A 12032-nucleotide genomic window follows, 5' to 3' on the forward strand; every position below is an offset into this window, starting at 1 on the left:
CAAATCTCCTAGGGCTGAAAGCCTCAGTTTATGCAGCTCATCAAGGTACGTGTTACCAGACTCCTAGGGGATGTATCTGGGGCCAGCTTCTAGCCACGTCCTGTACCTGCAGCACCCTGAATGCCTCTGAAAAGGCCCATTTAACCCTTTGCTGCCCGGCTTTGATCTTGGTGCTGGGATGAACAGCCAGTGACAGACAGACTCACCTGATTCTTCTTCATCAGAAGCTGCACAGTCTGGAGGTTGGTGCCGTGGTCAGTGGATTTGGCCAGGGGCAGCCTCTCCTGCACCCAGAGCTGCAAGAGGGAAGCAGAGGAGAATGGAGAGGCTGCGGCCGAGGGGCAGGGAGGACGGCAGGAGGCCACGGCATGGCATGTGGCGCAGTGGGCTGGCGATCTGACAGAGTGGCAACCTGCCCACTCAAGCCCTCTGCCCAGCCAGTCAGACTCCACTCAAGCTTCAGCGCCAGCCGCTTGCACCCTGGCCCCCAGACTCTGCCCTGCCAGGGCTCACTCTAGCAATGAGTCCTGGGCATCTCGACCCACTGAACCCCCTGTCAGAGCGGTGACCCAGTTCCCAGGAGCTGGTCTGGGACCTTCCTTCACACTACTCACTACTGAGCAGCAACCAAAGGAGACAGAATGGAAGCTCTGCATGGCAGGGACTGTCCCTTTGTTCTGTCTCTGTACAGCACCTAGCACATCAGAGGCCTGGTCCATGGACACAGCACCTAGGAGTTATAGTAAGATACTTAATAAATTATGTACAAGGCCTTGCTGTGTCACCCAGGGCATGGAGCAGATGCTCGCAAGGGGCTGGGAGGCTTGTGCGAAAGGCCCATTGGGAAGGCAAGGAGCACCAGGAGCCGTAGATGGTGCATGTGGGCTTTCAGGGAGCTCACTGTTTCATCTGCCAGATCCCGGTTGAGCTGGTACTTGGCTCTGGACGACTCCAGCTCCTTCCTCCTCTTCCCCAAGGGCTCCAGGAGATCGAGGAACCTTCTCTCGATGCTCTGCGGCTTGCTGTCGGCCTCGTGCACATCCCCTGTGGGTGGAGGGGCCTGTGACAGCAGCTCTTCCATCTCTCTCTTCCGTGTGCTCACTTGCTCATCGAGTCTCTGAAAACAAAGGGTTGATGTTCGCCACTGCCAGCCAGGCGATGGCACACAGCCACGGCCGCAGAAACAGCCACTGGCTAATCAACAGATGTTTGGATAAAGCACGTTGATGCTGCTCAAAGAATGCCAGACCCCCAAACCTCTCCTCCTTTCCCCTCCCCTCCCCAGAGCCTTCCTTTCCCTACTTATGTACGTCTTTTCCTATTTCATTACTGTGACCCCCACCCCAACGTGTTACATCTCTGCAGTATTGACTGGGTTTGTATTGTCCGGTCTTGCAGCTTTGACAAGGTGTGAAATTGCATAATTCTGTTGGAGATCCCATGAAGCATGCGGTATTCGGAAACTACGCAAGCTGTAAATCAGTCACCTCTTCGTACTTCTCAGTTTGTTTCCTCATAAAAATCAAATAATCACCAAACAACCTGTTTTTTGGGTTTTTTTGTTTGTTTGTTTTTTACAGAAAGTTGGGTTTTTGACTAAACTAAATTTTTTGCAAAAAGTGTTTGCTTTCTACAGAAAACATTGATTTTTCAATGAAAAAACAGAATGCCTTGAAAACTGAAATATATCCATTCAGAGAGCCAGCTGCAGTGCCTTATGGGAACTGTAGTTTATTTTCTTCATGCCCATTTTCCTCTATGGACCAGGCTGTCTGGCCAGACCACATCTCCCATGATGCACCACTGCCAGGGATTTCCATGATGTAACCGTCTCATGCTCTATGAGGGGACACCATGATGCACCATGGGAGATGTAGTCCAACACGGAGCCTGGCTTATAGAGGATATCGGAGCACGAGGCGCCTAGACTCAGCTCCCATGAGACACCGAAGCTGCGGTTCCCAATTGAAGATTTCAGACTTTGATTTTTCATCAAAAAATTGAACTTTACTGTGGGAAAGCTTTTGACAAAGACTTTTTATTTCCTTTTCAAAGAATTTTCTGTGGAAAAAAGCCCGTTTTCCAGCCAGTTCTCCCAGAGATGCTCTTCATGGCTATCATTTTCCACTGAATGCATCCGATGAAGTGAGCTGTAGCTCACAAAAACTTATGCTCAAATAAATTTGTTAGTCTCTAAGGTGCCACAAGTACTCCTTTTCTTTTTGCGAATACAGACTAACACGGCTGCTACTCTGAAACCTGTCTTCATGGTTCCTAATTCCAAACATGACCCAGGCTAACCCAGTGCAACTACCCATCCCCTGTTAGTGGCTGGACCATGGATAGGTTTATGAGTCTATTTGTCCCTCTGAGGTGACGGATCTGGCCTGACAGTGCCAGCTCCTGCTTTTAGATCCATAGGTTCAATCCCAGAGAAGACCTTGCCCTGGAGGCAGCATGATACACACATGCTGAATATTTCTACAGGGTTAGATTGAATTAAAAACAAAATAGAAAAGAGTTTTAAAATGACCAGTCCCTGCGGGATTCATCCCCTTGGAGGAAGGCTGTTCGGATTACCCAGGAGGGAGGGATTGCAAGGGACCCAGGGGACTGAACTAGAGCCCTCTCAACTAAAGTATGAGCGGCTGCAGCTTGAGCTAGAGACCCGAGCCTCTGTAACAGTGACTGCCAGCTCATATGCTCTGTGGATTGGCACAGATGAGGCTAGTAACAGTCTCTGGTGAATCTGAGCTGCTGGAATCGGTGAAGCTCAGGACAGGCTGCCCCAGCCAGTGGCAGTGTCCAAGCTAGCCTAATGCCATGTGGCTGTCTGTCCCCTGCTAACGGTTAGACATCTATGGAGGTTACAAATGCTTCTTTCCCTGAGAGGATGAGCGTCTCCTCTGCCAGCTGAGAAGAGCGTGGGTAGAGCAAGCTGCTGCCGGAGAATCCCTTTCCCCCGCTTCGTCTCTGCAGCCCCAGCCCCTGCAAACCACAGGGGCAAGAGACAGGAAGGGATGACTGCAGACTGATCCGTCCCCTAGTACTGCCAGTCTCCAATGCGCCCAACTCCCCAGCAGGACATCACTCCACCCCCAGCCCCACAGTGCCAGTACTCATGGGAGTTCACCATCTACCATCAGCTTCTTCAGCAGCCTGTTGGTGCTTGTCAGGTCGGTGCCCTGCTCGTCCGACTGCAGCTGCGTCTCCATCTCGCCTATCCACTTGTCCAGGTCAGAAAAGCTCTGCGCGTACAGATCTGAGCGGTTTGCATCGAAGAGGTGCTGAGCCTTCTCCTCTGTCATCGACTGGAGCTTGTCCCAGAGCTGGTGCAGCTCTGTCAGCCGCTGCGAGACCACCGCACCGAACTGGGGCTTCTCCCGGCTCAGCTGCCGCCCCTCCTGGAGAGAGGTCAGGGGAAAAGAGAATCATAGCAATGTGGGGTTGGAAGGGACTTGCAGCAGTTCTCTAGTCCAGCCTGGGCGCTGAGGTGGAACCAGGCAAACCTAGACCATCCCTGACAGGCGTCCATCCAACCTTTTCTTAAAAATCTGCAGTGACGGAGATTCCACACCCTCCCCAGGGAACCTGTTCCAAGTTTTTCCTAATATCCAACCCCATCTCCCTTGCTGCAAGCTAAGCTAATTCCGTCTTGTCCTGCCCTCAGTGGACAGGGAGAACAATCGATCACGGCCCTGCTTGTAACATCATTGTACATATTTGATGACTGTTATCCGGTCCCCCCTCAGCCTCCTCCTCTCTAGACTAAGCCAGCCGGGGCCTTAACGCCTTCCCTCACGGGCCAGGCTTGTTAAACCTCTGGTCCTTTTTTGTTGCTCTCCTCACAACCCTCTCCACTTTGTCCACATCTTGCCTAAAGTGCGGTGCCCCCAACGGGACACAGTGTCCAGCTGAGACCCCACTAGTGTCCGGCAATCACCTCCCCTGTCATATCACTCATGTTAAGGGGGGGGGCTTTGGATTGTACCACAGTGGCTGGGGAAAGGGGGGGTAGTAATGAAATCCTGTGAACCCAAGGACCCAGCAGAAGGGCAGTGTAGGACCCACTCCTTTCTTCCTACCCCACCGCTACCTTAGTCCTGCCGCCCGCTACAGCCTCACCCAGTCCTGAGACAGCTCTTTAGCACGTGCTTCAAGCAAAGCATCTGCTGAAAGCCCCATTGACGCGGATGGGAGTGGGGGCCTACCTCAGCCCATGAGCTGCCCGGCCTGCGCTAGCCTCCGGGTACGCGCTGAGCGCCAGGTGCCTGAGGCGCGGCAAGGCCTGGGAAGATGCTCCCCGCGGGAGATCACCTACCTCATCCACCTTCTCCAGCCAGCCTTGGTGAGAGGCCAGCTCGGCCATGAAGGCCTGGTGCTTCAGCCACTTGCTGTGCAGGTTCCGGGCTTCGTCATAAGACGCGTCCTGAGCCGTCAGTATCTTCTCGTCGATCCAGAGGGTGAGCTGCAAAGGCAGGGAAGGGAGCACACGTCACAGCGCCAGCCCCACCACTGCGCTTCTCCGAGGAGCCTCTGGGATTCAGGCACCTCTGGAAATCCCAGCCTGAAATCTCTGTCTGCCCCCTCCTCCACATCAGCAGAACGGTGAGTGATGCTGGCACAAGAGCGTAAGCCTGAGGAATGGGGACACGGATGCACTAAAACTTAGGCAGCCCCACACCCTCCCAAGGAGCCTGCCTTGCTGCTCTTACTACGCTGCAGTGGCCAGAGGCTCAGCCCTTAGAGCACAGGACAGAGCGTCTGCAACATGACCACAGCCTGCCCCAGCCTTGCTTCTAAGTCACGCTAACAGCCACAAACCCACCCTTAGCCTCCGTCAGCTCCCTCCTCAAACCCCTTCTCCACCACCTGCTGCTGGGCGCTATCACCCCGCCGAGTGTCCTGTCCTGTCACAAGAGCAGCCAGCCCCAAGTGAGACACGTTCACACACCGATGAGGCTAATCCTAACCCTCAGTGCCAAAAAAAAAAAAAAAGGATTCTGTCCTCAAACCAACATCCTCTAGATTCTGTGTTGAAAAGCAAGTCAATAAAAGGGAAGATTGAGGAGTCTAATTTTGCTTGAAGCTTGCCTCGAATTAGTAACAGTGAATGGCAGACCTTTTAAGTTGATGGAAGATGAACTCCTTAACTCCCTCCTTCAAGGTTTCGGCAATAAAAACTGCCAATAAATGATGAAAATATCTGAGACAAAGTCACTGCCCTTCCAGAGTATGATATGAACATAAGCAGGAAGTCAAGGGCAAGCTGATTTCTTTGAAAGTTCATTGTGCTACTGTCAAGGCTGATTCCACACTCTTGCACTTTGAGTGCAGAAGGTGGGGGCCCGCAAGAATTTAAAAAATGGATACTGGCCACTCCAGGCTTGTATTAAACTCCCAAGGTTACAGCTTCTCTCTGACCTTGGATGGGTAGATCCTACCACCACCAAAGTGCAAAAACCCCTTCTGGAACCCAGGAAGGCGCACTTGGGAATTCCTCCCTGTGGGGTACCCTCAAGCCCTTTCACCCCCATTCCGGGGAAGAGCTGAGAAAGAAAACAAAGGAAATCAGCTGTTGCCACCAGCTAATTAAACAACATCTGCACAAACCTCTTAGGACACAAAAACACAGTCCTGTTCTTAAAAAAGGTAAATTTTATTAAAAACAAAAAGAAAGAAAATACACCTGGAATTTAGGCTTTTTGCTAGGTTTTAAACAAATAATTACAAGGATTAAGCATCAAGATAGCTTAAAGTTACACGCAAAACAAAAGCACTTGCGGTTAGCACAGAGGAGTCCACAAGCCATAAAGAAATAAAAGAGATAAACCTAATCACATCTTCCTCGACATTTCCTGATCTACTTACAGATCTGGGGTTTCCAATGAGTAGTGTCTGGTGATTTTCATACCTGGCACAAGCTTTTACTGCATAGCTCCAGCCCTGTCCCTGCTCTCCAGGAGAACAACACAGACAGACAAAGGGGAAGATTTTCCCCAATTTTAAAACGTACTAGCCTTCCCATTGGCTCTTTTGGCCAGGTGCCCTCTCACTTCCTTTTACCTATGTATAGGAGTGAGACTTTTAACCCTTTACAGGTAAAGCAAGTAGAGAACAGCTACTAAAAGGGATTTTATAGCTAACTGGCTGGCTGGGTGTCCATAAAAGGGAGCTCTCCCCCCACCTTCATTTATCACAGCTACTCATCTTGCCAGGTCTGCATTAGGAGTTAGTATACAGCAGACTGCCGACAGAAAATGATCCTCCACACACTTGCTATGAAGCAGATCAATTAGCAGCACACTTCTGAACACCTGAAGGTGACCATATTCGAAGGCAGAAGCTGGTCTGGGATGGCTCTGTAGCATTAGGGGGAGGGACAGCTCAGTGGTTTGAGCATTGGCCTGCTAAATCCAGGGTTGTGAGTTCAATCCTTGAGGGGGCCATTTAGGGATGCGGGGCAAAAATTGGGGCTTGGTCCTGCTTTGAGCAGGGGGTTGGACTAGATGACCTCCTGAGGTCCCTTCCAACCCTGATATTCTATGATTACCACTGATAACGCAGCTAATGGGGCCAAATTTGTCAAGGGTATAATTGAAGAAGAGGAAAAAAGATGAACCTGATGATGAGAGTGAAAAAGAGGGGGACAATAATGAGGACTTTTGTGGAAAAGAGACGCCAGGAGATGCTAGACAACAAGGCCAGCTTCAGATGACTGAAAAGACAGAATTCAACATGGCAGGTGCCGGTGGAGTTGCTCTACAAGGAGTTAACTATTCTGCTCATACCTTGCAACTTGCTGGTGAGGATGCTATGAAAGAACAGCTCTGTGAACCATATAGTTGGAAAAGCACGTTTGGTTTGCAAGACTTAGGAACCCAAAAATTATGGTGATTAAGAAAAAGCTTAATTTAAATAAGCCAATCCTGGATTGTCCAACTAGATGGCATTCCATGTGCAAAATGCCTGAAAGACTCTTAGAACTCATGGAGTTTTGCAAGCATATGGTGGCCACTTCTTCAAACCAAGCCCTTGATATGAGTGATGAGAAATGGAAGGCAGTTAAAAAATACTATGGCTGCACTAATGCCTGCTAAATTAACCACAAAAAAGGCACTTCAGCCAGCACAACTTGCTCTGGGAGATTTCTACAGAGCCGGGCTAAAATGCCAACTCGACACAAAGGTGTCTTCTTCACCTTTTACTGAAACACTATTGGCCTCTATGAAGAACTGTGAGAAAATGGTGTCGGACAATGACGCATTTCGATGCTGCATTTACCTGGACCTCAGGTACAAACTGCTTCTCTCAGAGGAGGATAAGGACAGAGCTAAAATTCATCTAACTAAATGTGGGCTAATTGGGAGGTACTAGTCTGTCCAAAATGAGGAACTGACTGATTTTCAGTCAGCCGTGTCTGGACATCAGAAGACGACCTTCAGCTCCTCCTCAAAGCACGAAAGAAGTCCAAGAAGCAAATTTTTGAGGGAAAAAGGCAAAAAACATATTAATCCCTTCCTGGACTCTTTCATTGATGAGCTCTGTCTCACTACAGATAGTCTTCACTACTGGGACCAACAGACAACGAGACCTGAACTGTATCAATTGGCTAACATCGTGATTGCTGTTCCTGCTACGCAAGTCAGCATAGAAAGGGCATTTTCGGGGCTGAAATTCATTTTGTCACCCAGCAGTCAGACCTGACTGACAGAGTTCTGGAGGATGTTGTGCTAGTGTGTGCAAATAACTTGTTTAAAAAATAAATACTGTTTCTGTACTGAAAGAAATATTGATCATTGAATTCTTTTGCTAGGAGTTAGAATGCAAGCAGAAGTGTGACATTGATCTGCTGGAAATGTATCTGAACTGACTCAAACAGGTTCAAAGTGGTTGAACTGGTTACAGAACCATCATGCTAAGTTAGTGTCTGAACTGGAACCGAACTGGAGACTTAGGAAACACAGATGAATCTGAACTGGAACTGAACCAAAACTTTGAATGGTTCAACTCCCTGGCTGAGACCACTGTCCATTGTTCTGACCAGCTGGGTCTCACTGTCTGGCTATAGACAGCTGTTGTCGCTTGTCTCACACTTAGATTGTAAACCTCTTGGGACAGGGGCTGTCTTTTTGTTCTGGGTCCCAGAACACAACTGGGTCCTGGTCCGTGACAAGGGCTATGAATACAAAGAAAAATAAAACATGTAGTGACATCATATTGTAGATTATGTGGGGGTAGTTCAACAGGGTTTAGACCACTGTTTGCCACAGGGTGAGGTGTTGCCCATTGAGGGGCGGGAGGACTAGATGAGGGGTGTGAACAGAGTTCTTTATTGTTCTCCAGAGTCTCAGCTTTCCTTAAGTCAGTTTCTAGCTATTATGGTTGTGAAGAAAACCTTGAAAATGTGATCCAAGTGTGACCGATGCAATGACATCTGCCTGCGTTTGTAGAGAGCCTGAGCCCATCGCTCGGGGCGGGGAGAGCTGCCCCAAGTGTGACCAATGCAGCAACGCTGCCTGAGACTGAAGTGAGCCAGAGACAGGGTCATAGACACAAGCTACGTCTTGTCAGGAATAATTCTAAAGCCCTAAGATCCACATGTAAACTGCTCACCAGGAAATGGACAACTTCCTCTTCCTTACCAGATCTGCCTTTCTTGTGGCTAATAAGAATAAAAGGGGCAAAAGAGACTGAAATGTGAAGATTAGAGTTAGAATTCCCACCTCCAGGGATTTGTTTGGAAACAATGGAAATGGCAGTAAATTCCCATGGTTCAAATGAAATCTTTGTGAAGCCTGCTCAAATGAAGGGAGAGTCCATCCCTGCTCATCCATGGTGCAAACCTTCCCCAATGAGCAACCAAAGCAATGTTCTGAACAGAGCTGTGCAGGGGACGGACATTGTGTTTCACCAAGGTGATGTTGGCATTTGGCTTTGTTCTGATTAGGAACCAAACCTGTCAATTTCAAAATTCTCAGCCAACCCCCCCACACCAAAAACCCCATTTCCAGCAATTCAAACATTTTGTTTTGATTTTGCCTTCATTTTACATGAGAATATATGAGATAGAACATAAGCTGGGGTCTGGATGAGCTGTCTTCTGCCACCTATTAACGAACTGGAGGAAGAAACCTCCAGGAGCAGGCTGCATTTGCATAGACACACCTCCTTTGCCAAGTTGAGCAACACACAGACCGAATTTGCTAACATGATACTTTTTGGCTGTTTTAGGTTAAAGTTCACTTAAGTCCTGGATGAAGGGTAATTAAATGTTGTTATCCTTATTAGATTACTAAAAGGCAGCAGAACTGTACTTAACATGCCCCAATGGAGGCAGTCACCATCACTCTCAAAGCATGGGGTAGAGAAGTAAATCCTGGTGAAAGACCAAGGACAGGGACAAATGTTGCTACTTGGCGGGGTAGGCTCCATGTAAAGAGTCCTAGATGTCATTTGGCTTCTCCCTCCAATAATTAAAGACAGAGCTGATCAGACTCAATATTCTCTCTGCTCAGTAATCAATAGAGCTGAAATCAATGATAAGCTGGTCGGGGTTGGGGGGGATGAGCCTTAGACCTAGAGAGGAGAAAATGCTCTCATGGAAGTCAACACAGAGGAGAGGGTTGGGCAGTGGGATTCCCCACTACCCAGCGAAGTCACCAAGAACTGGGTTAGGTGGTGGAGTCTCAGCACATGGCGTTGCAGCTTATGGCAGCGCGGTAAGAGAGGCAACAGCAGGAACAAAGCCTGTGATAGCTAGGCTAGGCGGCCGTGGCACTGTAGGACCAGACCAGACCAAGGACGCAGCACAGCAGAGACAGTGGCAGCAAAGCCGCTGGTGGAAGCATCACTCGCCAAACCACCCCCAGGGCTGTGGTAATCCCCCCGCCCGCAGCGCAGCCCTACACTCTGGGACTCCACTGACCTCTGACAACAGGCCATGAGTGGGGTGGAGCGGAGGGCAAGGGGGAGTGGTATGTTAAAGCAATGTTCCTCTGCTGGACTTTCACACCACAAGGTGGGAAACTGAGGCAAAAGGCTATTGTCCAAGATACTGCGAGGCAGTGGTGTACACCCTTTTCCAGTCACGCCCTCCCCTTACCTGTAACAGAAGCTGTCTGTGCCCCCCAACCCCCATTCCTGCAACTCCACAGTGGAGCTTGGGCTGAAGGTGGAGTTGGGGGCAGAACTGGGGAAGGGGGAGGAGCCAGGGCTAGAGGCGGAGCTGATCTGCGGATGGAGCGGGAATAAGGGCAGAGGTCAGGTGACCAGGTGTCCAGTATTCGACTGGAACACCCGGTCGAAAAGGGATCCTGGAGGCTCCCATCAGCACTACTGACCGGACCGTTGACTGTCCGGTTGGCGGCACCGTGCAGCAGGGCTGCCAGGCTCTCTGCTAGCCTCCACACTGCACGGCTCCTGGGAAGCAGCTGGCATGTCCCTCCTCCAGCTCCTACGTGGAGGGGCAGCCAGGAGCCTCCGCACACTGCCCCTGCCCCAAGCGCTGCCCCCGCAGCTCGTAGTACTAGGATTTTATGGTTGTATTTTATATAATTCAGAATGAAGGATAAAGAATAATAATGTAGCATGTATTAAATGTATTGATGTGTGATATGATTTGACGATATTCTGCCAGCCACCCTTTCTGAACGCAGAAAGGAATGATTACAGCATGATGGTGCAAAACTCATTGGTCCCAAGGAAGGAAAATCACAATATAAACAGGGGGCTTTGCCATGAAATTTTGGGTTTGTCCTGCCAAGACTTCCCTGGAGTATCGTGTCGTGACCGACAGAACCTGGCTCCTCTCTACCCGCGATCAACCTAACTGGCCACTAGGTTGCTCCAGACTGGTAACTAAAACATCGACTGGCGGGACAGTGTGCGTGTGTGTGTGTGTGTGTGTGTGATTGAATGCATATGCTAATTGTTGTATCTCCAATAAACGCGGCATATTGCCTTTTCCCCTAGAAAAAAGATCCTGTATGCTTCTTATAAGCATAACAAGCTCCTGTTGGCCAGGAAGCATGGCCAATGGGAGCTGCGTGGTCGGCGCCTGCAGACGGGGCAGCCCGCCGAGTCACCAGGCCGTGCTTCCGCGTAGGAGCTGGAGAGGAGACATGCCGCTGCTTACGGGAGTTGCTTGAGGTAAGCGCACCCGGAGCCTGCACCCCTGACCCCCTCCTCGGCCCCAACCCCCTGCCTCAGCCCCAGCCCAGATCCCGCTCCCGCCCTCCGAACCCCTCTATTCCAGCCCGGAGCACCCTCCTGCACCCCAAACCCCTCATCTCCAGCCCCACCCCAGAGCCCGCACCCCCAGCTGGAGCCCTAACTCTCCCCTATGCACCCCAACCCTCTGCCCCAGCCCTGAGCCCCCTCCCACCCTCCAAACCCCTCAGTCCCAGCCCGGAGCACCCTCCTACACCCCAAACTTCTCATCCCCAGCCCCACCCCAGAGTCTGCACCCTCAGCTGGAGCCCTCAGCCCCCGACTCCAACCCCCTGCCCCAGCCTGGAATCCCCTCCCACACCCTGAACCCCTCATTTCTGGCCCCACCCCAGAACCCACACCTTCACCCCAGAGCCCGTACCTCCTCCCACACTCTAACCCCTGTCTCAGCCTGGAGCCCCCTCCCATACTCCAAACCCCTCAGCTCCACCCCCCGAGCCCAGAGCCCCCTCCTACATCCCAAATCCCTCATCCCTGGCCCCACATCAGAACCTGCACCCCCAACCGGAGCCCTCACCCCCACACATCTCCAAACCGGAGCCCCCTCCCAAAACCTGAACCCCTTGTTTCTGGCCCCACCCCAGAACCCACACCCTCAGCCCAGAACCCGTACCTCCTCCCACAGCCCAACCCCCTGCCTCAGCCCAGAGCCCCTTCCCAGGCCTGGAGGTGGAGCAGGACTGGAGGCTAAATGGAGTTGCAGGAGGAGCAAGGCAAGGGTGGAGCTGGTCGCTCCCTCCCCACCAGCCACTTGGGGGCTGGCCAGCCCTGCAGCGGGCCCCCACCCCAACGTTCCTCTG

At 51.1% G+C, this 12032-nt stretch overlaps 1 protein-coding gene across 1 annotated transcript in view; it reads right to left on the bottom strand.

Annotated features, from left to right (window-relative positions):
• The window catches only part of SPTB (spectrin beta, erythrocytic), a 135139-nt gene that overhangs the window by 41524 nt on the left and 81583 nt on the right, over positions 1–12032 (bottom strand). Inside the window, exons 19-22 of the mRNA XM_084632316.1 lie at positions 4322–4468; positions 3141–3404; positions 902–1117; positions 207–296 (exon numbers count right to left, since the gene is read on the bottom strand). Of these exons, the coding sequence (XP_084488442.1) occupies positions 207–296; positions 902–1117; positions 3141–3404; positions 4322–4468 (717 nt within the window). The remainder of the gene's footprint in view (positions 1–206; positions 297–901; positions 1118–3140; positions 3405–4321; positions 4469–12032) is intronic.

This window comes from Lepidochelys olivacea (assembly GCF_965140295.1).
Source record: "Lepidochelys olivacea isolate rLepOli2 genome assembly, chromosome: 6".
NCBI lineage: Eukaryota > Metazoa > Chordata > Testudines > Cheloniidae > Lepidochelys > Lepidochelys olivacea.